This window comes from Myotis lucifugus, unplaced genomic scaffold (genome assembly GCF_000147115.1).
Source record: "Myotis lucifugus unplaced genomic scaffold, Myoluc2.0 scaffold_43, whole genome shotgun sequence".
Classification (NCBI taxonomy): Eukaryota; Metazoa; Chordata; class Mammalia; order Chiroptera; family Vespertilionidae; genus Myotis; species Myotis lucifugus.
The window spans coordinates 62,718-90,245 of NW_005871091.1; the positions used below are offsets into that span (position 1 = coordinate 62,718).

A 27,528-nucleotide genomic window follows, 5' to 3' on the forward strand; every position below is an offset into this window, starting at 1 on the left:
GAAAAAAAGGAAGTTCATATGTTCAAAATCAGCCTTTCATGCTGGTTCTGACACTGTCAGGCAAAGCGGTTCCCACTCATAATGCTACACACAGGCACATTCCCTTATGCCACAGTGCACACACAGCAACACCCCCCCACACACACACACAGACCCAGTCCTCTGTCAGAAACACTCATGCACAGAGAAATACTGTCATAGGGACAGCCACCCATACAGACACAGCTGCACACGTGGACACTTGCTCAAGCTCATGGATATATTTGGTTGTAGTGACATGATCACTCTCTCTACACCAAGAATACAATTTGACAAACAGGCACAGTCACACACAGTCACAGTCACAGACACAGTCACAGTCATACATATTGCCACTGTCACCAGAGGCACAATCCCTCCCACATTCCTACACTTCCTAAAGTCAGCAAAAGCTGAGGGACAGGAGTGTTGGCCCCAGAAGCTACTGCTATAGACCCTGGGCTCCAGTCCCTCTACCTAGGGCAGTGGTTCCCAACATGGGGCACATGCCCCACATGGGGAGCAATTTGATTTTTAAGGGGGGCAATTCGAGAATGAGTTATTAACAGTGAATTTTTTGCATTTCTTATGGTTCTAGGGGCCTCATATACAGTATATAAATATATAGTGACATATTTATGCATTTCAGTTCTCTATTATAGTTTTGAAACTTGATTTGCTAATTTTTCATATCACTTCATATTATTATTTTTTAACAATTTCTTGGTGATTTCTTCAACTGTCCTTTCATCCTTTTATTTTTCTCTTTCATGGATGCCATGTTCTTTGGAAGCTTGTTTTAGACCAAGTGAATGGCCTTTTAGGCTTCCTCTATATGAATAGTTCACTTTCTGAATAATAATAATATGTCATGGGGGGTGGGCATTAGGATTTTAGAGATGCTTAGGTGGGGCATGGCCAAAAAAAGGTCGGGAACCACTGACTAGGGTTAAGCCTGACACTCACTCTAGACTTCACAAGGAGTCAGTCTGACACTCACTCTCGACTTCACAAGACTTGAGGAGCAACAGCCTCACCATGCATTGGTCTCTTAAATGTCCCCTGAGTTGTAAGCAGCACCAACCACCCTCTCCCCCATCAAATTGGGCCCTAGAGAGGAAGATAACAGCCCAGCTGCCTCCTGCCCCAGGGGTGAGGGCCAGGGGAAGGGGGATGTTGCCTCTGCACAGAAGGTAAGGTGCTCCCCAGGTCCTCAAACCTGTAAGTGTGGCCAATAACTCCTTCCTTGGACCCTCCAGTGACAGGCTACACCTGCCCCCTGCTGCTGTCACCTTCTGTGATGTGGAAAGGCCACCGAATACACTTGGAGAGTCTGCAGATCTGTCTTCCTGTGTCTGACTGAGAGCAGGAGTCATACGTGTGAGTGTGAGAGCGTGTGCTGTTTGTGTGAGGCTGTGATTGTGTGTACAATGATGCCTTTGAGGGGGTAGGATTGTGTGCATACGGGTGTGCCTCCCTCTAGGGTGGCACTTCTTTGCTGTGATCCATCATGAGCCTATGTGAGGGTAGCCATGTGCGTAAAGGTGCAAGGCTGTGGGCCCCCAAGGCTTTGCACAAAGATGTGATGTTGTGACCAGTGAGGGGATCGGGCATGACTAGTTTGCATGAATTAGCATGGGGAGAGTGTTTAACAGCCTATGTGGTCACTGAAAGCATGAATGTGCATGACAGGTCGCAGTAGCTGTCATAGTGCTGTGAGCTTCCTTGAACATGGTGAATGATTGTCACCCTCTGACCTCAGGGATATTTTGTTCGCAGTTGGCCATCTGATTGTGTGTGTGATGATCTGGGTCTGTGGGTCTATGGTTATGCTGTCTGCCTACTTAGGGGTGAATGCTGGTACTGGGTCCACATTCCCGTATTTGATTGCTCGTGCCTGTGTATTTGCAGAGACCAGCTTGAGGCTGCACAGGTTTGCATGCCCACATGGATGTGTTTGTGATTACATAGAAATGTCCAGAAAACAGCTCAGGGAATTTGAATGTTTATTGGAACCAATTTAGACACGGGTCAGAGCAGGTCCAGTTTCCAAAAGCCATTTTATAAGCAGGCTTCCCCCATGCATCCTACCCACTCACCTTGATCCTCTTTCCCTCCTGGAAGGTGGAGCACAATTGGGAATTTCAGAAAAGATGTTCTACAGGGAGCCAAAGTCAGAGGATTCTTCTTACCCAATGGAGGCAGAAAAGGAAGATACTATAGTAGGGAGGGCATTTATATTTTTAATAGAGAAGAACATGGAAAGAAATTAGGAAATTATTCCCCTGTAGGGATGGCCTCAGCATAGCCTTCAGCAAATCGGTGTCTTAAAACCCCTCTCCTTTTAAGAACCCCTGTTGGAGAATTGTCCAAGATTTCTGCAATGAGACCCAGACAGAAAAAAAAAAATGGAGGCATTGAAACAAGGTGCCTTGATCCTTAGGAGTTAACACTATAGCAACTCCTCCCTTACTAGGTTGCTATTCTCAGAATGTCCACAACAGTGCGCTATTGCAACACTTGCCTTCAAAGGCGAGAGTCAATTGGTTTTCTTTTCAAACTCCTAGAAATGTTTCCATATTAAAAAGTTTAAGGACAAAAAAAAAAGTTTAAGGACAAAAATATGAAAAACCTCTTTGCAAAAATCAAGTTGAAGCAATCCTGAAACTCTGAAATTCTGAGTTTTTATGAGTATCAGGGAAACGTTCCTGCAGATTCAGTAACTTAGAAACTGGAGCTTTCAGACTCTTTCTGGTTAATTGGAGTCCTGTACACATACTAGTACATAGGAATATTACACATAACACAACAAATATTATTGGATAATTTCGTGGATGCCATCCTCAAAAGGAACCATTTCCAGAGACTGACAGGGAAAACTAGGGGCACAGCAGTGGTTCCCTCAGGTCAAACTCTTCCTACAACTGGAAATCTTTCAGAGCTTCCGAGAGGAGATAAAGTGACCCAGAAAAAGTACCAAGAAATATTTCTCCCCATCCCAGAAACAGAGAATGTGTCTTTTGATTAAGCAGCAACTATGTTTATGAAATTATTCTGGTCCTAATGGAAGAGAAACAATCCAAGTTTAAAAGGAGTGACGCTCTTTCTTCCTCACTTATCTTAGAGGCAAGTAAAGGTAAATGAAGAACACAGAATCCCTAAGCCCAGGCCCTGGTAAAGGCCCCAGGAAAAAGTCCCCACTCCTTTCAGCCCTGTGTCCAAGGTCACAGTCCTACGATCTCTTAGCATCCTGCTGTGGAATAAGGCTGCCCCAGTGACGCCTTCCACCTATGTCTCCGGAGATACTTTATTCTGCAACCCAGGGAGTTGGTTCTCCTCAGCCTCATACTCAGCAGCCTGAGAAATCCTCATTACTTGGAGCTCAGGATTCCAACTTGCTCTAGATATGCTGGATGAAAGGTCCTTGGAGGGCTCCTCGTGGGCTACTGGCACTTCCTCCATCTGAGGACCGAAGTCCTTGTTAGTGGATTCTGTCTTGGATAACTCAGGATCTAAAAGAAGACCAGCCATTAATTGTATCTGTAGCCTTCTCCCAATTAGCTGTGACAAATGGAGGACAGAAAAAGAAGGACTTGGGTGTCTTCGGGACCCTTCTGAAGGATGAGAACTGTGTCATCCAGGATGTGAACCATCCTGGTCAACACAGGTTCAGCTCTCCCTGCCCTCAGACACTTCCTAAGGTTCCTCCACGCTAGTAACTCACTCTGCTTACTGGAGAAGGAATCCAGGTCGTTCTCAGCATTGCCCATCTGTGGTCTCTCTGTGGAATCCTGAAATTCATTGGAGTAAGTATAAGGAAACCTGAAACTTTAGGAAACAAATGATTTTTTTCTAAATGAGGCTTTTCTTAGAAAAATTAACATCTAAGACAGGACAAAATCCCACCTCCTGAGACTAGAGAAGCTTGCATCACATGTTCTTTGACCTCCAGACTAACCAGATGAAGCCAGAACCTACTTTTACCCATTCCCAGTTGTCAGCTAAGGGGAGATTGCCTCCAAAGGTGGCTGCCACAATTCCTCCCATTCCTTCCATCAAGAGAGGGAGTCGATTTCCTCTCCTCTTGAATCTGGGCTAGACTTGTGATTTTTTGACTTCAATAAAATGTGGCACTATGACACCAATCCAGTTCCAGGCCCATCCCTTAAGCAAGTGCTCGCATGAGATTATGATGCTGTCAAGGAGCCCAAACTAGATACATGTAGAGAATTCATTAGAGAACCAAGGCAATTTGGCCAACAGTCCCAGCCCAGCCTCCGGCTGAATGTGGCTCCATGAGTGACATCAAGCAAGACGACACAAACTATCCAGTCAACCCACAGAATCATGAGAAATAACAGACGACTAAGGTTTCAGCTTTGGGGTGGTTTGTTAAACAGCAGATAACTTAAACCCGGGTCCTAGCAGAAGAGCGCTCAGACACTCACCTGTTTCAAGATGGGCCCATTCTTCTCCATCTGCAGCTGCTGATTGTTGTCACTTTCCCCGCCCGGTAGAGTTCTGTGACCTAGTGACCACAAAGACAGCTCATTTCTCTTCTTATTTGTATTTCATATCCTATTATTGGGCCTCTAGTTGGACCCCTAGTCTACAAGTGACTCCCTGTCCAGGACAAGACAGGACCTCAGAGGCAGCTAAAAGGGAGTTAGGCTTCCTGAGTTCTAGCTGTGATTCTGCTCACCTGTGACTGCCCACAGCTATTACAAAAGTAGAGATTAAGGTAAAGTGAGTGTCAAAAGACCCAGGATTCCTCCAAGAAACCTAAGGGGCAGCTATCTGCACAGCACAGCAGCAGGAATCCCTAGCTCTACCTTTTCCGTTTATGAATACTCCTCTGACCTTGCACCATACCTAATGTACCCATATTGGCTTTTGAAAATGAAACCCCACCCCCCAAAAAGCTCTAGTTCCACAAGTCTTTTGCATCAGCTTTATCCCCAGCGAGTCCTGAAATGCCTTGATTCTTCCAGTGAACACCTCGCCTGAGCCCTCCCAGTGCCCCAGGTTGGAGAGTGAATTCTAATGGTTAAACAATTATTTTCGCATTACAGTTGGTAGCGTCCAGGTTTAGGGGGATTCTTCCTCCCTCTTTTCCTCCCATTCTGCACTCAAGCTGAGAAATGTCAGAGGGACAGGTAAGTATATCTTTCAGCTCAGACATAAGAAATCCAAAAAAGATGAGATACACATTCTATCACCAGCATGAACACTAGAGGAGAAAGACCGCCTGTCAAGAATCTGCTAACTGCCTCCTGCGGGGGGGCAAGGGGGGGGTTAGATAATATGTTGGTCTCAACCTGAGGCTGCAGAGACTAACTTGTGGCAGAGGAAGCAGAGGGCCCTGGACTCTGCTTCCTTAGAACTCTCTTGGGGCTTCAGTGAGGGGCCCCAGATCCCTGCTTCATCAACCAGTTGACCCGCAGAGGTCCTCTCTCCAGTAACGTGGGCTTGCTCATCCTCACACCACTCTGCCTTTTCTAAAGCAGGACCTGAGAGATGGCTCTGACTCATGCTCACGGCCCTCTCTCAAATCCCATGGGAAGCAGACACCTGGCCCAGTTTGCTTGCTTAGTGAATATTTGATGGAAGGGTGATAGCCAATCCATAGGCAGGTTCCCAAATGACAAACACAGTCAGCTTTTCCTGCCCTCGGCTTTATCCTGGGATCTGTCACTCTCAACCCATATTCTCCTTACCATAGCGTGGGTCACAACCCACAGTACCTAAAGATTTACGCGAAGTGCTCTGGCTCCCTGGATCTTTCTTGGATTTCTTTTTAGCCTCCTGAAATCCACATGAGGACTGAATTAGAACTTTTAGAAGTGAAGAAAGCATTTCAAAAAAAGTCTAAAAGAAGGAAGTTAATATCCACACCCAAACAGGAACTTTGTATCTACAAAGTTCTACAACCAGACAGAGAACAGGGAGAATCCCGCCTCTCATCCATCCCTGTCCGTTCCAGGCTGCACCCACGAATCGCAGTCCCAGCAAGTCCAAGGTGTCCCCCCACTGCCACTCTACCGGTTTCTTCGGTTCCTTCATAGGTGTCTTCAACTTCCTCTGCTGCTGCTTCTGCTGCTGCTTCCGAAGACCTGGAGGACAGAGAACCCGCACAATGCTCTTCTCCCTGATAGCTCCCACCTCCCCCTGGGCTGCTTGCTGTGCCCTGCTTTACAATGGCGACTCTCTCTCCCTGGTCAGGACCAAGCCAAGGCCGGGGTGGTGGTGGTGGTGGTGGTGGCTGCTTCTTGAAATTGCCGTTTCCTGAGTTCTACATGTGACCCTGTATGACTGGCCACAAACATAACTGAATTTGGCCCAAGAACAAGTATGAGAATTGTGGGCTGAGGAGGAATGGTACCTGGAGATCTGGCAGCACTAGAAAGCCTATCTTCTATGTTCAGGTTATAATACAATTTCTTCAAATGTGCAGGATATTTCAATGATGGTCTCTGGAGAGAAAAAGGAAAACATAGGTCTTTCCCCAAATGGATCCCCCAAATTCATGTATCTGTCTAATCATCATGCAGTTTTTGAGAACCTGGTGTGTGCAACATTGTGCCAGGGGCTCTGGAGAGGAGAAAGGTACAGGAAACGAAGTGCAGAAGAAACAGAGACCATTGCTCTTCTCAGACCCCTCCCCATACATTTGTTTTCACCTACATAGAGCCCAGCCCTTCCTTCTGTGCGGTGTGGGTCCAGAGTGGAAGGATAGAAGAGAAAGCAGAAAACGAAAGTCAACTGTTCCCGCCTTGCAGATGGATGCGTTTGGATTGGCATGTAGACATCTTGCTCTGAGGCTCCCCAACTCTTACTTGCAGGGTGAGGCGGTGCACAGATAAAAACATCTGGGCAGAAATGGCGCTCTCGGGCCGGCTCTTTTTCAGAGGGTTCTTTTTCCTCGTGGCCAATTGTGTCTTCGTCTCCAGACAAGGCGACCTTTTCCCTTCATCTAACAAAAGACTGAAGGGCACAGAGACAGCCAGGCCATCAGCAACAGCTTTTCTGGAGAGTGTGGCTGAGGTGAAACATGAAAAGGGCTCCAAATTTGAAGAAATGTCAATTGGGTCTGAATGGTCTGTACCCACAGGTACTCATTCACTAACAGCTTTCCGAAGCGGCTATGACCATTACAGCTATATGGATGAAGTGTTTACAGCTGGTCAGGCTCGTGTGCCTATACCAGTGCATCTTCACAACACCCTAAGGACAACTGTTATTGTCCCCATTTTGCAAATGAGGAAAACGAAGCTTAAAGAGGCTAAATAAAGTACAAAAAATTCACAGAGCCGGTAAGTTTTCCATCCTGCCTCCCATTTATCCATAACTCGTCTACAAAAAGAGAAGAGTAACTGGGTCTACCTCCAGTGGGGGTTCAATGAGAACATATGTAATGTGCTTGCTTAGCACAGGGCCTGGCAGACGGTAAGCACTGGATAAATGGTGGCGAGTGCTGTCACCACCGCATCCCGGGAAGTCTAAGGACGCAGTGAACAAGTAGGCTGACGGTTTCCCCCCTCCCTACTCAGAAAGAGCACACGGCTTAGACCAGGGGTCCTCAAACTTCTTAAACAGGGGGCCAGTTCACTGTCCCTCAGACCGTTGGAGGGCCGGACTATAGTTTAAAAAAAACGATGAACAAATTCCTATGCACACTGCACATATCTTATTTTGAAGTAAAAAAACAAAACGGGAACAAATACAATATTTGTATTTGCATGTGGCCCGCGGGCCGTAGTTTGAGGACCCCTGGCTTAGACCCTTCACAGCTTCAAACAGCAGGCAGGCGCTCGGGCTCTCCCACAGGCTCACATCATACTTACTCGTTCAGGAGATCCTGAGGTAACGTGTCAAATTGGTTCAAGAAAGGTAGGAATTCTGGACTTAGTTGCTCAAAAAAGCGTACTGGGGATGGGGGAGGCACAAGCATCCCTGGAGTGCTCAGCTTTGTTTCTCTGTCCTGCTTTCCCGAGAGAACCACGGAGGACTGGAGGAGAGACCATGGAAAGAGCTCCCTGAAGCACTCTCGTCAGGGCCACTCCTTCCCACCCACCTCCCAGCCCCCAACACAACCCGGCACATGAAACGCCTTGTTAGCAGGCCTGGTCCAGCAGCAACCCCTCCCCAGTCTGCACTACGAGGTTATTCACTTATTCACTGAACAAACCGAACAAATATTTATTGGCAAACTATGCGCAGGCACAGGGCTAGGGCCAGGGTTCTTAATTGAACAAAATGGACCAAGGCGTTCTTCTCATGGACATAGCAACCTTCTAGGTCTGACTCTTCAAGGCCACCTTTACCTAATAAATGGTAGAATTAGAAGTGCAAGCCCAGACCCATTGTAACTCCTAGGCCCCTGAATACCCAGCAGTTCCCCCTAACATCTCTTCAAGGTACTCTCCACCTTCCTACAGAGAGGAGGTTTGGGAAATGAGTCTCTGAATACAAAATGATTTGGTAGTTATTTCTTAAGGGTTTCTTTTACAAATTTTTATTCATTTAAAGAGAGAACAGGGGAAGGGGGAAGATATCTGAAAGAAAATGAACTCTTCAGAGTAATATCATAAAGCTTTAGCCAAAACTTCACACTTACCACTGTAGATGTCTTTCTTTTCTTCTTCCCATCCTGGCTGGGAGCAACATACTGCTCAGCTGGACTTGAAATAAGAATAACCAAAACTTATTTGTAGACATCTTAAACAAGAGCACCAAGGATATTTGTGAATGATGATGATAAATATTTCTATAGTCTACTCAGTATTCAAAGATGGCCATTAGGAGCCCAGAAACTGCTAAAAAAAATACCTCCACCCTCACATCTAAATTAGGTTCCCCACCATTCTCTCACACAATCTAGTTATTTACTTTTACAGCATTAATCCAATTAGCAATTATATGCCCAGAGTTGGTGATGTTTATAATGTCTGAATGCCCATCCCATAAGACTGCAGAAGGACAGGGACCAAATCTATCTGGTTCTCCACTAAATTCTCACTGCTTAGCATGAGGAGGTACTCAAGTATTTTTGCTCTTGTCTTCCTCCTCCTTTTTACCTGAAACATGGAGATGATGACTGGATCCCTAGCAGTCACGTAGACCTTAAAATCCCCCATGCAGCATCTTAGAAGATGGAAGCCATGGATGAGGATGATGACCCAGAAAGCTAGAAGGAACTCTGGTTTCTGATTACCTCATGGACCTGACATACTAGCTCTGGCCCACCTATATCTGGGCTTCTTTTATATGAAAGGAAATGAGCCCTTAGGTTTTTTTATTTGTTTACAGTGACAGTGGTTCTCAACCTTCCTAATGCCCTTTAATACAGTTCCTCATGTTGTAGTGACCCCCAACTATAAAATTATTTTCATTGCTACTTCATAACTATAATTTTGCTACTGTTATGAATCGTAATGTAAATATCTGATATGCAGGATGTATTTTCAGGGGTCGCGACCCACAGGTTGAGAACTGCTGGTTTACACCATATATATACACACACACAAAGAATGCACATGTAAAGAAGCATTTACGCCGAAACCGGTTTGGCTCAGTGGATAGAGTGTCGGCCTGCGGACCGAAAGGTCCCAGGTTCGATTCCAGTCAAGGGCATGTACCTGGGTTGCGGGCACATCCCCAGTGGGAGATGTGCAGGAGGCAGCTGATCGATGTTTCTCTCTCATCGATGTTTCTAACTATCTATCTCTCTCCCTTCCTCTCTGTAAAAAATCAATAAAATATATTAAAAAAAAAGAAGCATTTACAGGATCAATTTTTTAAAAAAGAAAATGAAATGAAAAGAAATTCTTAAGTTTTATCATCTCTAAACGATCACTTAACAAGAATCTGAAAGCCTCAACAGTCATGAAAGAAAGACCACTTTCTTCCAAAGGTTTAAATATTAGCAAGGCTTCAAGGCCTTTTCCAAGTAATCTTTGTCACGCTCTGCTTTGTACACAAGTTCTATATGCTAGGCCTTGAAGTTGAGACCAAAGATTCATGTGCTTCACTGTAAACTTTTTCACTAGTTGCTGATGGCTATAAGAATAAGTAATGCTCAGAAAGAATTTGTTTCTTTTTTTTTTTTTAATCCTCACCTGAGGATATGCTTTTCATTAATTTTGGAGAGGAGAGGGGGAGATGGGAGGGGAAGGGGAGGGAGGAGAAGAGAGGAGAGAAAAACACTGATGTGAGAGAGAAACATCGATTGGTTGCCTTCTGTATGTGCCCCAACCTGGGATCAAACCTGCAACCTGGGTATGGACCCTGATTGGGAATTGAAAACACCATCTTTTCATGTATGGGACAATGTTCCAACCAACTGAATCCCACTGACCAGGGCAAGCGTTTGTTTCTTAATCAAACCTCACAAATACATTGGGCCCTATCTTGTATGCTATTTACTGCCACCTAGAATTTGATGTAGAGAAATCCCAGGACATGAATCTCAAATTGCATTAAAACAGAATTTCAGTATAGCAAGAGGCAGATGTAAGAGACTATGCCCTTCTCTGCTTGGCCTCCTGCTACTTGCATGGGGGTTGCTAAAAAGAAGATCACAGGAAGGAGGCCTGCAGAGAACAGCAGGGCTTTGTAGAATGTAAGAGCTGAAGACCCCCAAGTTCTAGACATGACACTCACCTCACAGACGCCCCTGGTTCTTTTGGGATCCAGACTACAACCATATTGCTAACACCTTGAGGGTGAGGAATTTGTGTCTCATTCAAATTTAGCACTGGAAGCTAAGAGAAAAATATAAAGCCTATGTATGGTTTGAAGATACCAGCTCCTGTTGGTACTCTGTATAAGACCAAGGACCAAATTATCTTACTAACCAAAAGGGTACAGTGGTTCACAAGATAATAAATACAGTGCTCCAACCCCAAAAACATCTTTATAATACTCCAAGAAACCAGGTATCAGTACAGGTACTGGAAGAGTGCACATTTATAAATGAATAGTGTCCCCTGCTTCCCTGTGACATGAGGGTGGCATTTAACAACTCCCAACCCCATCCTATAGGAGGGTACCTAGGGGCTTCCCTAAAGAAACACTACTCATTCTGGCCATTCCGCTCCAAAGACTTATGTCCTCTGGGGATATTACAATACAATGTGGGAGCAGGGAGGGAACTGACAGAGACACAGCAAGTGTCCTACTTCTACAGCCCGTCTACTAATATAGGCAACCACACAACAGTGAAAGTCCTAACTCTTTTCACATTTAGCTACTTAAGATACTAGAACACTGATGATGCTCAAGGAAGCCTCGTAAGTCATCTAGTCCATATCCCTAGTAGGAAGAAGGGGTGGTTCAAAGTAAGGTTGTCCCCATGAAAATGAACTGATTGACTCAGGGGAACAGGGGACACTTCTTTGTACTGTAAACCCTTTTCTGCCCTTTGGATTTGGAACCATATATGTGTATTATCTATTCAAACAATTAATTTAAAACTAATTTAATCTAACCCTATTGTTCTGAAGTGGTCAAAGAGGTAAGTGCTTTGTTCATTCATCCATTCAAACCTATCCCCCCTCTCTTAGTTCCTTACATTCTCCACCACATGACAGTGAAAAGTGAAGTATCTCATAAAAAAGGGGGGAGGGGCATAACTAGGACTGCAAAGAATAGCAAATCTCTCTTATTGTAGATAAGTAAAAGGGATTCTCTTCCTAAACTCTAATTTAGTTCTGTCCCTAACTAGCGTGCTTTAGCAAATCACTTCCTATCTGGGTCTCAGTTTCCTCAACTGTAAAATGTATAAAATAGGCCATAGTAATATTCTTCAAACTGTAATTGCAACTAATTCATAGGTCATCTAATCAAACTTGAGTGAATTGCAGCCTACACTGTTTAAAGATGAAATAGAATAGGACAGAGGATATCAGAGTGCATCACCCTTCTCGAGGGTAAGGATTGTTCCATGATGTTTTTGTTGTAAAATGTATTTCTTTCTATAGGTAATAGCTAAAAATGTTTGAAAGGCATCAGAGTAGATGATCTTAAGGCCCAATTTAGGTTTGCCATTCCAGCACCCTAATATCCTTGTATTATGAGATGACAGTGTTTACTTAGTAGCTAAACACATTCTATGTAGGATAAAGACAAAATTATCACCTATGCCCAACTGCCACAAATCAAACCCACTTGTATCTGGGATTTCTGAAAACAGTATAGCATGTAAAGCCATTAGCACAGAGCCTAGTATATAGTAAGGGCCCAACGTTAGATAGTTATCATCATCATCATTATTGCAGTCATGCCAAGGAACAATGCAAAATAAAGGCAAATATTGTATTCTCATTAGTGAAGAAAGATGCAGAGGAAGTACCTTTTCCAATTTGTGACTTCCTTTGGGAGATCTATTAGTATAGATGATCAAATCTTTGTCAGGTAAATCCTTGCGAGGCCTGAAAATGAGAGTTTATGAACATGAGACAGAGACACAAAAGACTTCTTGGGCTGATAAAATGAATGCTATGAGGAAAAGCCTTCTTCTTAGGTATAGAAAGCCTTGGGCTGAATACTTACTGAATAAACGTAGGATCTCGCCATCTCCTTAAGTTTTGTTTGTTTTTCCTTGGAGCCACTCCCAAACAGACATTGAACATTGCAAACACTTTACAACTATTTGTTGGATCAAACTGAATGCTTAGCCTATGCTCCTCTCTCTCCAGCTATATGTAGTTACATCATCATTAATAAAGTTTATTAAATACCTATGTATGTCCAAAAACATGTCAAATAAATAAAATGTGGTACATATACACAAAAGAATATTTTTTAAAGGAATGAAATTTTGATATATGCTATAACACAGATGAACCTTGAAAACATTTTGCTAGATGAATAAGCCAGACACAAAAGGACAAATATTGTATGATTCCACTTATATGAGGTACCTAGAATAGGTAAATTCATAGACAGAAAATATAATACAGATTATCAGGAGCTGGAGGGAGGAGGAAATAAGTACAGATTTCCTGTCTGAGATGATGAAAAAGTTCTAGAAATGGATAGTGGTGATGGTTGTACAGTATAGTGAATGTACTTAATTCTACTGAATTGTACATTTAAAAATACTTAAAGTGGCCCTAACCGGTTTGGCTCAGTGGATAGAGCGTCAGCCTGCAGACTGAAAAGTCCCAGGTTCAATTCCGGTCAAGGGCATGTACCTTGGTTGCGGGCACATCCCCAGTAGGAGGTGTGCAGGAGGCAGCTGATCGATGTTTCTCTCTCATCGATGTTTCTAACTCTCTATTCCTCTTCCTTCCTCTCTGTAAAAAAATCAATAAAATATATATAAAAAAATAGTTAAAGTGGTAAATTTTATGTCATCTATATTTTATACAACAAAAAGATACTATCCTCTTACATTTTCATATCACTTGCTACTTTATTTTTTAACGTTAAACGTATAAACGAGTAAATATAAAATATAAGATAAAGACCCAACTCCTTCGCCTGACCTATAAAGTCCTACATAATGCAGGCCCCTGCCTTTTACTCCCACTCCCCCATTGGCCATCTCCCATTTCTGCTCTATGTTCCAAACACACTGAATTTTTTTCCTGATACCTAGATTTCCTCTTGCCTTCTGGATTTTCCATGTGCTATTTCTGTAGTCTAGAACTCTCTTCCTGTCCTCCTTCCAACTAAAACCCCCCACTTCACTAAACTGCTCTAATTTCAGAGGGCAGTGCCCTGGGTTAGGCGTCTTTCGTGTGTGCTTCCACTCACCTAGGGGGCACTCTTTTTACCACATGCGTCACAATCAATGGTTCTTTGCCTCCTCAACTAGGCTGAAGGCCCTTATCTATTCAAACACTATGTCCCCGGTGCCCAGGAAAGTGGACCCCACTATGATATATCTGTGAACTTTAATGAGTGACTAAGCAAATGATGCCACAGGCTTTGCCTTGACTGGGAGAAGCTGCTGTTTTCCCAGGGTTTGAGTCCTAGAGAACCTGAAAGTAGCCCTATCCTTTTCTATACTGTCTTTAGCCTAAGAAAAATCAAGAGCTGCTTAAATCAAACAGGAGACAAGAAATCACTGCAAGGGCACCAGTGCTTTGATTCCAGGCAACAGGGTCTTCACATTTTAAAAATCTAAGTTTTCCAGATGCCTTTCCCTTAGCTTCATATATCAGCGAGCACTATTTAAGTACCTAAACTTGGTAAGATATTCATAAGGAAAAGCCACTGCTTCTTCCTTCAGGAGCTTATAATGTCATACCTAAAAATAAAAGATAAGAAAGAAAAGTACGTGTGAACAGTCTTCTGATGACCCACAGAAGTTAATGAGATATTCCCTGATATGGGCTGAACTGTGTCTCCCAAAATTAATTTCTACCTCAGATTTTGACTGTATTTGGAGACAGGGCCTTTAAAAGGATAATTAAGGTAAAATGAGGCGATATAGGTGGGCCCGCATCCAGTATGACTGCTGTGCTTCTAGGAAGAGGATATTAGGACACAGACACACGCAGAGGGAAGACCATGTTAAAACATAGGGAGAAGATGGCCATCCACAGCCAAGGAGAAAGGGATTAGAAGAAAGCAGCTCTGCTAACGCCTTAATCTTGAACTCCTAGCCTCTAGTCTAGAATGTTGAGAAGATAAATTTCTGTTGTGTAAGCCACTCAGTCTGTGGTACTCTGTATGTATGGCACCCTAGCAAACTGCCCTTTTTAACAAATTCCTAGACCACAAATAAGCATGCTTTGTTTTTTCCTAGCTGGCGTTGCTCAGTGGTTAAGTGTCGACTTATGAACCAATCGAGGTTCAATTCCCAGTCAGGGCACATGCCCAGGTTGTGGGCTCGATTCTCAGTGTGGGACATGCAGGAGGCAGCCAGTCAATGATTCTCTCTCATCATTGATGTCTCTATCTCTCCCTCCCTCTCCCTTCCTCTCTGAAATTATATATATACATATATATATATATATATATATATATATATATGTGTGTTTTTGTTTGCTACTGCCTATTTACCACTTCTTTATCTGAATTGGGGTTTTTATTTTAAACCCAGCTTTCTCAAAATCTTCTACACGGGCAAAGGAAGTCAACCCAGAATTTTGAGATAGCAAGCTCTTAAAGGTGTATTCCATGATAATTTACCTGCCTTGAAATTTGGAGTCAAACTTTGAACGCTGAGACAATAAAGAGTGAGGTTTAGTGAAGGTAAGTCCTGGTAAATGACCATGAGGACGCCTCCTGGCCTGGAAGCAGGAATCTGAGAGGTTTACAATGGTGAGCACGGGGAGTTTGTCTGAGAAAGCAAACAAGATGAAAACATGTGACATGTTAGAAGGGAGCCAGAGAGAAATAGTTCAAAGATCTTGTAAGGGAGGAGACGGGCTGACTAATTCACCGTTAACATCCAGAGGAGTTTTGTAGGATGAGCCCAGGATTCGAGGGTGGCCCCTCTCGATGCGGCGGATAGTAGCCCAGCATTGCGGGTGCTGACAAGCAGCCAAGTTGCAAGTGGTTTCATCCCACTGGCTCTCATCTGGCAAGTCCATAGTTATAAGTGGTTTAGGATAAAAGTCAACCTTGCAGCTTTCTTGCCCTCTGGAGAAACAACCACATAATTAGTGAGTATTATATACGAGCCAGATCTTAATTTGGACTCAACGCATCAAATGTGTCTACTGAACTCTTATAGGTAAATGGTGGTCATAGAATAAGACTTGGGTAACAATGAGTAGGAAAATATATAGTGTGAAGTCAAGTAGCAAGAGTTTGGGAGCAGGCTGACTTCAGAAGGTCTCCTAATTCACTATTAAAAGATGGATTAATCCGAGCTTCATTTCCTCATCTGCAAAATGAGGACAAGCCTATTTCACAGGGTCATTACAAAAATTAGTTAATGGATTGTAAAAGGCCTGGCAGAGAGTTCAGAATAAACATCAGCATCCTTCCCTTTTCCCCTTTATTAATCACTAGGTAAAATATAGCCTTATCAAATTACAAATACAGATACAGAAGTGCTTTAGGTGGCTCAAGGTGGCTCAAAACTTTGGAAGACATGCTTCATTTTCCAATATGCTCCAATTCTCAGACAGGCAGCTAATGGGTTTGCTCAAACAGCGTATCAGTAAACTTAAACTTGCGTCAGGGGCCATTGGCTTTTCATTTACTGTCTGTTAAGGTCTGGGGCAAGTGATTTAATCTCTTTTAGCCTGTTTCCTCATATAAAGTAGGGGAGGGTAAATCCCTCAGTAGGACTGTAGAAGCATTAAATGAGAAAATGTACTTTTACGTGTGGTAATATAACAGGTGCTCAATGAATATTTTCATCTCTCTCTAGAAATGTCTTATGCAATCACCACCACTTGATCCATAATAATTTTGTAAGGAGACTCTTTCATTCAACACATTCATTGACGACCAAATATGTGAGGGAACCTGGTATAAGCATGGAGAACAGTAGTAACAAAATAAGTCCCTTTTTAGACCAAAGATAGCAAAATATTGGCCGAAGATTGCACCTGGCCTATAACTTGTTTTGTTTAGCCTGTACTTTGAGCCATTATTTTAAATGGAAATAGTCTGTAATGTCCAGATTTCGGGCTCATCTATAGTAATAAAAAGGTAATATGCTAATTAGACCAGATGTCATTCTGGAGGTCCTTCCTGACAAAGCCGGAGCCGAGGGAAGCCAGCCCAGGTCTGGGTGCCTGCAGGTGGCCGGAGGAGGGAAGCCAGCCTGGGTCACAGGTGCCAGAGGGAAGCCAGTGCCAGCAGCTGGGGGAAGGAAGGCCTATTCTTGCACGAATTTTCATGCATGGGGCCTCTAGTTTTAGAGATCAAAATATCTGACAACGCAGGCCAATTCTAACAGGACAGCCATTGACTGAAGCTGAGCATCTCCTGACATCTTGAAACCAAGTCTGTTCCATCCAAGTGGAGTTTTCCCACCAGACCCTACAGTTTATCATTGAAGCCGTTTCATTTGCTTTCTTATCCTCAAATTGCTGTAGCTTTTCTCATAATAGAGAAATATTTCTCTGAACTCATTATCAAAAGCAGGAAAACCACAGGGTGACGTGAAACGTTTCAAAAAGCAGCATTAGTACTGAGTGGCAGCGAGGATAATTTCTAGGTACGTAATATGATGCCACTTAAAAAGCCCCCGTAAAGCTGTGGTGATGTTTTTGACTGGGAAAGATGCTCGACGACCATTTTATGAACTAAAAAATACATATACAATTTTAAGAGGGTTTGTTTTTGAATGACAGCGTGACGTTGCCTTATTCTGACAATCGGCTCGCCGCCCTTTCATTACCTGGCCATCCCGAATGGAGTCCCGACCTCTGTTCATGCCCATCTCTATGGCATTGGCGCTTATGCGGGCAAAGTAACGTGCGCTCGAAAATTCTAGGTAACAGTTATCCTGAATACTATTACCAAGCTGGGAGGAAGGGGGTGCAATTATTAAGGACAGACATCAGCTCCGGTGAGAGCTGAAAAAGGATTCCCCGCTTCGTTCTGAAAAGGGGAAGTGGGAGAATCCGGCCTCGGGGGGCCGCGGATGCGAGGAATCCCAGCAGACGGCACGGCCAGGAGGCCGAAGCCCTCGGGGCAGACGTCGGTCTGAGCGGGGCCAGAAGGCGGTCTGCAGGCCCCTCCCACCAGGCCCCGCCTCGCCGCCTCCGTCGCCTTCTTCGTTCCCCAGGCAACGCGCCACGCCTCGCCGGGCAGCAGCGCACAGCACTGTGGGAAAGAAACGGAAGCCCCAGCGAGCCCAACTTAATGTGGTGCGAAAGCTCCAGACGTGGTGGTGACGTAAAGCAGACTGACGAGCTCGGGAAAGGGCACCGGGTGTCGGTGGGGGCCGAACGGGAGCCCAGGAGGGCCGAAACCATCGCGGCGTGGAACGTCGGGCGCTCCGGCCACTGGAGGCGGAGGCGGGGCTGGTGGCGGAGGAGGCCCTAGCGCGCGGGGCAGTATGGGACACCACCGGCAACGTGGGCCGGGACGGAAGCCTCCTTGGGTCAGACCGTGGCGACGCGGGAAGTCCGGACGCTGAAGCTGCCTGAAGAGGAGGCCTGAGTGAGGCGCAGGTCCGGCCCCGGCGGCGGCCATGGCGGAGCGGCCCGAGGACCTGAACCTGCCCAATGCCGTGATCACTAGGATCATCAAGGAGGCGGTGAGCAGCTAGGCTGGCGGACGGGCCGGGGGCGGGCGAGCGGGCCGCGGGGGAAGCCGGACCTGGGCCGGCGGCTGGGCTCACCCCCGCCCTTCTCACAGCTCCCGGACGGCGTCAACATCTCCAAGGAGGCCCGGAGCGCCATCTCCCGCGCCGCCAGCGTCTTCGTGCTGTACGCCACATCCTGGTGAGGCGGGCGGGCTCGCCGGAACTTCGCTGGGACTGTGGCCTGAGGGAGGCGCCGGGAGGACCCCCCTCGGAGTTCGTGGCTCGGAACCCACCACCCCAGTAACTTCCTCGTGGAGGAAGGTTCACATCCCTCACCCAATGTTTGCAAATGATGAAACAGCAGAATAACTTGGCTTTAGCCCTGTTTTACAGGGAAGTGGGATTGGGGGGCTGGGGCGGGGGGGAGAGTTACCTTATCACAAACCCCCCTGCCTCTAAGATGTGGGCGTTCCCATCCCACCCCCGGGTGCCCCTTCTTCCGCACCCACAGTCGGCGAGAGAGGGTCTGACGGCCCCCCCTCTTTCTTCTGTCCACGTGTCAGTGCCAACAACTTCGCGATGAAAGGGAAACGCAAGACCCTGAATGCCAGTGATGTGCTCTCGGCCATGGAGGAGATGGAGTTTCAGCGGTTCGTGGCGCCGTTAAAGGAAGCTCTGGAAGGTGATGACCTTTTCTCTTTTCTCAGCCAGTAGATGCTTGTCCTGCGTGACCTGCCCCCCTGGTCCTGTGTCTTTCTCCGCATGGGTCCCTTCACGTCCAGTAGGCAGGCGAGGGATGGGATGCAGACACGGGTCCGTGGGCGCCGCCGCCCGAGGTCTGTTCTGTGGTTCCCGGCGGGTTGTGTTTCCCCTGCGCCCGGCTTTCCCAGCTACACCTTCCCGGTGGAATGAGCTGCCGCGGTCCCGGTCCGCGTGGCTCAGCCCTGCCTCCTAACCCCCGCCTTCCTCCCCCCCGCAGCTTACAGGAGGGAGCAGAGAGGCAAAAAGGAGGCCTCGGAGCAGAAGAAGAAGGACAAGGACAGAAAAACGGATTCAGAAGAGCAAGACAAGAGCCGGGAGGAGGACAATGACGAAGAGGAGGAAAGGCTGGAGGAAGACGAGCAGAATGAGGAGGAGGAAGTGGACAACTGAATGAACAGGGTGAGGAGCCGGCCCTTGGAAGGGGCCACTCTGAACTGCAGTCTGGGGCTCTGGGGCGCCTTTCCCTCCCTCCCGGGCAGAGCAGTCTTAGGCCGAAGAGCCCAGAAGATCAAACATGAAATCTGGCCAGAAGTTAGCAAAACCTGCGCCTGCCAGACTCGGAGCATCTGAGGAGCAGAGTCCTGTTTTGCTTCACCGGTCTGAAGGTTATGGCTTTTTTTGGACAAGAGGGGCTCCGAACTGACCATTCAATCAGCCACTATGATCTCATTTGCTTGTGTATATGATTAGGCAGTTTTTGATTCCCGGTTCCCTCCCACCCCCACCAAAAATAGGAACTTCCATGCCCCCTGCTGTGTTCCAGGTCACAGGAGGCCCTCCAGGCTCAGGAAAAACGGGGGCTTAGATCGTGGTCAGCCTGTTTGTACAGTATTTGGCAATACTGACTCATTACAGTGATCAAAGCGGCTTAGTTTTAGGAAACTGCCAAAAGGCCGTGGAAGAACAATGAAATCTGTGGTCTCTTCACTTGACAGTAACGTTAATTTTGGTTTCTACCAACCCACTTGGCTTGGGGCCCTTCTGTATTGCCTGTCGGCATCTGACCTGTTAGGGGCTGCTCTCCGCACATAGGCTTGTTAAGTCCTCAGGACAGCGTGGACGTAGTCAAGCAGGTATGCCAGTGTCTCGCTCTTACAAAACACCTCCCTGTCTGCCACTGCACAGCTTTAGAATCTGTTGTCACCTCCTGGGAGGTATAAAATCCCAGGCTTTCTCTTGTAGTCTGTGTCCCAGACTTGTGACTACGGCTTTTCGATCTTCCAATTCATGACAAGTTCCAAACTTTATTTCTAGGCACAACTTTCTCCTTCTGTGCGTCTCACTTCCTGCCTCTCCTCTGCTCCCCATCCCCATTTTCTCCCTCTGCCAGTCCAGAAACTTGGATAACCTAATCTCGTATCTTTTGTGTGTGTGTTTTCTTTTTTTTTTTTAATCTCATGTCTTTTAAAAATGGTTTTGTAAACCTCTGTGAAACGTAAAGGAAATCTGATGGTGCTCAGGAATCTAATCCTCTCCCTCCCCTGTCTTGCCCTCCTCCCACCCTGCTTTTAACTGCTTCTGAAGTACCTCTGTTGGCCTTTCTTAAGTTTGGGGAGTTTTTTCTCTCTTTCCATTTAGTGCTCCAAGCACTTTTTTGCTTGTCTCTAAGGCAGCTGACAGGTAGTGAAGTGTAGTTTGACACTGTTAATTTGTTAAATTAATTCAGTGAAAAATTTGTTGATAAATGAGAGAAGAATGTTGAGAAAATTATAAGGCTTTGTACAAATAAAGAGCTCTCTTGTTAAATGTGATGACTCCTGTTTCATCCTGCCTGTTTGTAGCATGCTTTTGGGGAATACCTCCTGATCAGGCCTTACACAGTTTTGGGGCTGTGGACTGGGCCAGACCTTTGTAAATATGGGATCGTTCATTGCCTTGGACGACCAGCAGATGCTGCTCGTTCGCAGGCCAGGGAGCTGCTCTTCAGCCACCGCAAGAGCTTTCATGGCTCTGCTGACACCCTTTACATCAGTGGTTCCAACGTGGGGGCATGTGCCCCACAGGGGGGCAGTTCGAGAATGAGTTATGAACAGTGACTTCTTTGCATTTCTTATGGTTCTAGGGGCCTCATATACAGTATATAAATATATATTGTGACATTTGTGCATTTCAGTTCTCTCTTGTTTTGAAACTTTATTTGCTATTTTTTATATCACTTCATGTTACTATTTTTTTAACAATAATACTTCAGTTATTCTTTTACTTTCTCTTTCATGGATGCCATGTTCTTTGGAAGCTTGTTTAGACCAAGTGAATGGCCTTTTAGGCTTTCTCTACGTGAATAGGAGTTCACTTTTTGAATAATAAGAATTATATGTCATGGAGGGGGCGGGCATCAGGATTTAGAGATGCTTAGGTGGGGCATGGCCAAAAAGAGATTGGAAACCACTGCTTTACATAATAGATGCTTAACAACTCCAAAATGTTTATTGAGTGCTGTGTGTCTGGTGTTGTATTACCTAATCTACATAGCTTTCTCAAATCATGAATTTATAAATAACATTTCACAAAAATACAACCCCAAAAGTCATTAGATCCAGTGTGGTTTTTTTCCCTTCCCCACAGCAGAAATATCATTTATTAATTCCCATGAGCACCACTTGGCAAAGACCTCAAGTCCCATCTGGACTCCTGTGACTTCCTTTGAGTTCAGTTTCCTGCCTCGTCTCAGCTTCCCCTGTATACTGCTTGCCAAGTGGATCTTCCTAGAACATTGCTATTATAGTCACTTGATGTTTCCTATTAAATCCATACTGAAATGTTATTTCATAGCCTGCTTAAGGAAGGCTCACCTTACCATCTATTCTAACTTACTTCTACTCCAACAGAAGGCCACAGTCAAAAATGAATCCCCAGAAGAACCCCACTTCCACATGGCTTTAGTTCTTACCAAACTTATCTTAAGAAAAGTCATGTTTCCTGAGAGTAGGGACTATGACTTAAAACTAGAATTTAAGAAGTGGGAAGAATACTTGAGGTAATCCATCAGTTTTTCTCATCTCTATCATTCCTGTATTGGTATCTGGATTTTGAAGATTCCTTACTAGGCTAAGGTAATGTTTCTCTTTATATATATATACTAGAGGCCTGGTGCACAATAATTTGTGCACTCGGGGCAGGGTCCCTCAGCTGGGCCTGTGCTCTCTCGCAGTCTGGGACCCCTCGGAGGATATCCACCTGCTGGCTTAGGCCCGCTCCCTGGGGGATCGGGCCCAAGCTGGCAGTCAGACATCCCTCTGGCAGCCCGGGAGCCTTTGGGGGATGTCCACTTACCAGCAGGGAGCAGACCTAAGCTGCAGTTGGACATCCTTAGTGTTGCTGGATAGGTGGGAGAGGCTCCCGCCACCACTGCTGTGCTGGCAGCTGGCAGCCTGGCTTGTGGCTGAGCACCAGGGGACAGCTCCTGCATTGAGCATCTGCCCCCTGGTGGTCAGTGTGTCATAGTGACCAGTCATTCCCAGTCATTCTGCTGTTAGGGTCAATTTGCATATTACCCTTTTATTATATAGGATATATATATACACACACACACACACACACACATATATATATATGTGTGTGTATATATATATATATATATATATTGATTTCAGAGAGGAAGTGAAAGGGAGAATGATAGAAACATCAGTGATGAGAGAACCATTGATTGGCTACCTTCTGCCCCACACTGGGGATCAAGCCCACAATCCCCAGACATGTACCCCAACTGGGAATTGAAATTCGACTTCCTGGTTCATAGGTCTACCCTCAACCACTGAGCCATGACAAACCGGACTCTCTTTTTTTTTCTTCTTTTTTTTAACCACAGCCCTTCATGCCTAGAGATTCTAATCTGGATTTGGAGGGTGAGTGGGTTACCATCCTTACCCATGCAAAATTACTTTTGCAGCCTAGTCTATTTTTTTATTTACAGAAAAATTGCAGAGTATAGAGAGGTCCAATTAAATTGGCCAAACTAGTTTGTATTTCATCTGTTTTTCCACTAACATTCTTTTTCTGTTCCAGGATCCAAACCAAAATACCACATAGCATTTTGGTGAACCAATTTATTTTTTTAATCCTCACCTGGGGATATAGGCTTTGTTTTGTTTTTAATTGATTTTAGAGGAAGGAAGAGAGAGAAAAACATTAATGTGAGAAAGACACGTTAATCAGTTGCCTCCCATACTCACCCCAACCAGGGATTGAACCTGCAACCTGGGTATGTGCCCTGACTGGGCATTGAACCCTCAACCCTTCCATGCACAGGATGACACTCTAACCAACTGAGCCACACTGACCAGGGCACCAATTTTTTTTTAAATTGAAATTCACAGAACATAAAATTAACCATTTTAAAATGAGCAATTCAGTGGCATTCAGCAGATTTACAATGTTGTGCAACCACTTTTATCTAGTTCCAAAACATTTTCATCAATCCAAAATAAAAACCCTTACCAATCAAGCAGTTACTCCCCATATTTCCCTCTCCCAGTCCTTGGCAACCACTAATCTCTATTTCTTCAATGGTCTTCACAGCACTTAGCACAATGCCATGTACCTACCTAGGAAGCACAATAGTTAAGGGGGGGCGGGTTACTTTTTAAAAAAATTATACATACTAAAAGATGCAGATAAATTTAGAGGTTGATGAATTTTCACAAATTGAACACATCCATGTAACATACTTAGATCAATAAACAACAAAGGTCTGGACGGAGACAGCGAAGAAGGAATGACACGGAGACAGCCTTCAGTTGATCAGCAACCTAGCCAGGTCCTCTAGCCAGGATCTCCAGCCAAAGTTCTGGTCCGGATCTCCAGCCAAGTTCTGGTTAGGATCTGATGTTTATTGTCTTGTTACATCTGAATTTATACCAGTTGATTTTATTTTATTTTTTTTTAAATATATTTTATTGATTTTTGACAGAGAGGAAGGGAGAGGGATAGAGAGTTAGAAACATCAATGAATGAGAAACACCGACCAGCTGCCTCCTGCACACCCCCTACTGGGGATGTGCCCGCAACTAAGGTACATGCCCTTGACTGGAATCGAACCTGGGACCCTTCAGTCCGCAGGCCGATGCTCTATCCACTGAGCCAAACCGGTTTTGGCTATACCAGTTGATTTTAATCCTGTCAATTTCTATTGCAAAGGTTAGGGCATTTCTTATCTCCATTCCAGGGAGTAAAGATTATGTAGCTTAAGCATGATTGTTTGTAGTTAAAGTGATTAACTACCCGCCTGGCACTTAGTTAAGGGGTTGTATCCCCTCCCTAACCTCAGGGAAAAATCCCCACCTGGGGAAACAACCTTTCTCGGAGAGGTGACCTTGGTTAAAACACATGGCGCTAAGGAGAGCAAACATATTAAGAACAATATGCTATATATGCCAGGTCCCTTGAAACATATGCTGTGCAGATGTTTCTTTCCTGCAGCGACTGTGTCAAGCAGCAAGGATGGACCGGCTTCCGGCAATGACCAGCACCCTAAAAAAAAGCCCCTTTGGTCTCCCAGTCATTCTCTATCTCCCCAGTAGTAATAGCTATACTGACTTACAACAGCACAGATTAATTTTGCCTGGGTTTGTATTTCATATAAACGAAATCATAATATGTACTCCTGTTTGACTACTTCTGTTCAATATTATGTTTAAGATTTATTCATATTGTTGCATTCACAATACTTTTTTATAGATCAGAGTGAAAGATTAAGGTAAAATTTGCAGAGGGTGGGGGTGGGAATAGGTCTTCCAGTCAAAAAAAAAAAAAAAGAGACACATGGTAAAAAATAGATAACACCAAACAGCAACATTTTAAAATTTTCACACTGTTTGGGCTCCTAGAGGTAAGGTAGATGGTCCTAATTATTTTTAGTTATCAAACTCAGAGTTGAAACAGGTGTCATGAAAGAAATGTTGGGCAGGGGGTCTAAATTAAGGGGGGGGGGGAGCAGTAATATCTCTATGAGTTGAGTATGTTTAGTAAGCTGTGTGTGGTGGGGCAAATTTTTTAATCTCCCTGGAAACTGTTTTCCCAATTTGTAAAATGAGGATAATAACTGTTGTCAAAATCAGATAAGTGAATATAAAATGTATGGTACTGTTTCTGACTCTAATGCACACATACAAAAAAACACACACATTACTTCCTGTCAACTGGACACAAATGAATCAGGAGGCTTTGCTAAAATAAATTTTTATTCAAGTGTCTATCTAGGTTTGCAAACCTGAAACACAACTAACACAATACTGAGTTTTGCCCTGGGGCACATACCCAGGTTTCTAGTTAAGTCGGGCCCCGCAAAGGATATCTATCTATCTATCTATCTATCTATCTACTACACCCCCCACCCCCCAATCAATTTTTTTATAAAGCTTAAGAGTTTTTGAGTAAAAAGCACATTTTTTTAAAGAGTCAGTTCTGCATTCTTAGCCTCTGGGTTGATCCAAGATGGTAATCTTCCAGGTCTGGTTTATTAACTGAGTTGCTCAGATGGTTATCTGTGGAGGTCATGTATATCCAGGCATGGATGTACAACTAAAAAGTTTACGTTCCCAGGCTAGTTAGCAAGAATAGAATCGTTTCCCTATGTCTCCGCCTACTTGATTTTAATAATTTAGCAGCTTGACCACACTGATTCCATTTTATTTCTTCACTCTTCCTCATTCCTTTCTACCACCTTCCTTATTTGAACACAAATCAGAACTCTAGTAGCTAGGAACTAAATGATGTCCTAGTTCCTTAGCATTAAGCCTCTCTACCTCTTTAGCTTGAAGTATAAAACAGGTTTGGGTTACAGATTATATAAAACAGTTTGGGTTACAGATTATGAGAAGCAAAATTTGAGTGTAAGTGTAGTACAATTGACTGGCATCTTCACGATTCAAAGTTAGCTTTTCCATGACCCCTGATTCACCTTTATAAAAGCATTCCTTTTCCCTACCCGGTTTGGCTCAGTGGATAGAGCATCGGCCTGCGGACTCAAGGGTCCCGGGTTCGATTCCGGTCAAGGGCATGTACCTTGCTTGTGGGCACATCCCCAGTGGGGAGTGTGCAGGAGGCAGCTGATCGATGTTCCTAACTCTCTATCCCTCTCCCTTCCTCTCTGTAAAAAATCAATAAAACATTTTTTATTAAAAAAAAAAAAAAAGCATTCCTTTGCTAGGGTATTGGTCCCGACCACCACTTCACCCAAGCCCACAAAGCCTCACTAGATTCCTTCCGCCCTGCACGTACTCTGTCCCAACTCCCCCCACCCCGCCCCCACACACCTTTGGTCAGATCTCCCATTGTACTCATCCTGAGGCCTCAAGTGCCCATGTCATTCAAATCACATCTCCCAAGCCACGGCACAGAGTAGATCCTCGGCAACTACGATGGATTACATTTTCTCTTAAAACTTGGAAGGCGGCTGGTGCTGAAATAAAAGACTTTCAAATGCTCAGTCCGCAAAAACGAACTTAGCAATTGCGTTGGGCATCACGGTGTTGTTTTAATATCCTTGACGTCGCACTATGTCAACAAATAATTAACCAGCGCCAAGTGTGCTGTACATTGGGAAGACGAGGACTGCAAAGAGACCCTCGGGGCTGTCACGGCTCCGGAGAAAGAAAGGTTCACTCGCCGGGACCCCGCAGCCTCCCCCGCGCTGCCCCGCAGCCTCCCCGGCGCCGATCCCCGCCCGCGCGCTGGTCCCGCCTCACACACGCACGTGAGCCCCGAGGCCGAGCCAATCGGATGTGCCGGAGGGTTGGCGAGCCCGCCCGCCCCTCGCGGGGCTGAAGCTGGTCAGCCCTCCATCCAGCCCAGAGCCCCCGGGGGTGTGGCCTGCACGCTGGCGGGGCGGGGTGTGAATTGGCCGCCGCTTCCGGGAAGCAGCCCGCCCCTCGTGCACCGGGAGAGACTAGATTAGAGCGAGGGAGCGGTGGCTGGAGCGTAGGCTCGCAGCTCCGAGGAGGTAAGGTAAGCGGGGGCCGGACGCGGGGAGATGGCGGAGGCGGAGGCGGAGGCTGTGGCACCGCGTCCCTAGACCCACAGTGTGCTGTGCGCCTGGAGCGCTGGCAGCGCAGCCGGGGATCCGTCCTTTGGGGCCGGTATTTGGGCTCTTAGAGGTAGATTGCCCGGCTGCAGCCGGAGTAGGGTCTCCGTGGGGCCATAGTCCTGGAGGGCACGTGTCCAGTCCTTGGGGTTTCCTCCCTTGGACACCCCTGGAGCAGACTCTCTCAGTGCAGAGCGCGAGGTACATCGCCGATGTGGGAGGATGGTGGAACTATATCAGCCGTTTTGTGCTAGGCTTGTACGTACGTGCATTGGCCCATTGAGTCTCTACAACAGCCCATTGAGGGCGATTCAAGTCCGCATTTACCAGATGAGGCAACTGAAGTCACACAGCTGGGAAGTGACAGCTAGAACAGACTCCCAAATCCACACACTTTATTATCGTGCTGCCAGCTGCATCCAGGTCCAGAGTCACGGGTCGGCTTCCCTCCCCCACCCCTTCACCCAGAGTTCTCCACAGCCCAACTCTGCTGAACTTAAAGTATCAAGGGGTAATAGCGAGCATTGAAAACTGGGCTGCTTGGAGACCTGAATTCTAGCCC

General features: G+C 45.5%; 5 protein-coding genes across 22 annotated transcripts in view; 3 read left to right on the forward strand and 2 right to left on the reverse strand.

The window, feature by feature from the left end:
* LOC102436447 (olfactory receptor 5C1-like) overlaps nucleotides 1-1,381 on the forward strand; it is a 5,255-nt gene extending 3,874 nt beyond the window's left edge. The window contains exon 2 of the mRNA XM_006088090.3: nucleotides 1,278-1,381. Within this exon, the coding sequence (XP_006088152.2) occupies nucleotides 1,278-1,381 (104 nt within the window). The remainder of the gene's footprint in view (nucleotides 1-1,277) is intronic.
* Nucleotides 1,382-2,020: 639 nt separating this feature from the next.
* CUNH9orf43 (chromosome unknown C9orf43 homolog) lies at nucleotides 2,021-17,628 on the reverse strand. The gene is made up of 14 exons (XM_006087995.3): nucleotides 17,333-17,628; nucleotides 15,416-15,615; nucleotides 15,163-15,313; nucleotides 12,371-12,449; nucleotides 10,681-10,781; nucleotides 8,636-8,699; nucleotides 7,863-8,026; nucleotides 6,855-7,002; nucleotides 6,401-6,491; nucleotides 6,061-6,131; nucleotides 5,763-5,823; nucleotides 4,467-4,546; nucleotides 3,743-3,809; nucleotides 2,021-3,530 (listed from the first exon to the last, which is right to left on the reverse strand). Exons 1-14 carry the CDS (start codon nucleotides 17,338-17,340, stop codon nucleotides 3,307-3,309), a joined length of 1,509 nt encoding a protein of 502 aa, XP_006088057.2. The 5' UTR covers nucleotides 17,341-17,628; the 3' UTR covers nucleotides 2,021-3,306.
* A 343-nt stretch (nucleotides 17,629-17,971) lies between these two features.
* Nucleotides 17,972-20,697, forward strand: POLE3 (DNA polymerase epsilon 3, accessory subunit). The gene is made up of 4 exons (XM_006087996.3): nucleotides 17,972-18,196; nucleotides 18,298-18,383; nucleotides 18,748-18,866; nucleotides 19,164-20,697. The coding sequence occupies exons 1-4, from the start codon at nucleotides 18,131-18,133 to the stop codon at nucleotides 19,334-19,336; spliced, it is 444 nt and encodes a 147-aa protein (XP_006088058.1). The 5' UTR covers nucleotides 17,972-18,130; the 3' UTR covers nucleotides 19,337-20,697.
* Nucleotides 20,698-26,306: 5,609 nt separating this feature from the next.
* BSPRY (B-box and SPRY domain containing) overlaps nucleotides 26,307-27,528 on the reverse strand; it is a 33,204-nt gene continuing 31,982 nt past the window's right edge. Inside the window, exon 6 of the mRNA XM_023753259.1 lies at nucleotides 26,307-26,345. Within this exon, the coding sequence (XP_023609027.1) occupies nucleotides 26,322-26,345 (24 nt within the window). The 3' untranslated portion in view covers nucleotides 26,307-26,321. The remainder of the gene's footprint in view (nucleotides 26,346-27,528) is intronic.
* ALAD (aminolevulinate dehydratase) overlaps nucleotides 26,697-27,528 on the forward strand; it is an 11,727-nt gene continuing 10,895 nt past the window's right edge. For 7 of the 18 annotated variants that reach the window (XM_023753233.1, XM_023753237.1, XM_023753239.1 and 4 more), the window contains exon 1: nucleotides 26,708-26,890. The gene's annotated coding sequence lies outside the window, so the exon portion shown is untranslated. Of the gene's footprint in view, nucleotides 26,891-26,914; nucleotides 27,168-27,528 lie in introns of those variants that run through there. The other 11 variants (XM_023753228.1, XM_023753231.1, XM_023753230.1 and 8 more) reach the window with 9 other exon arrangements.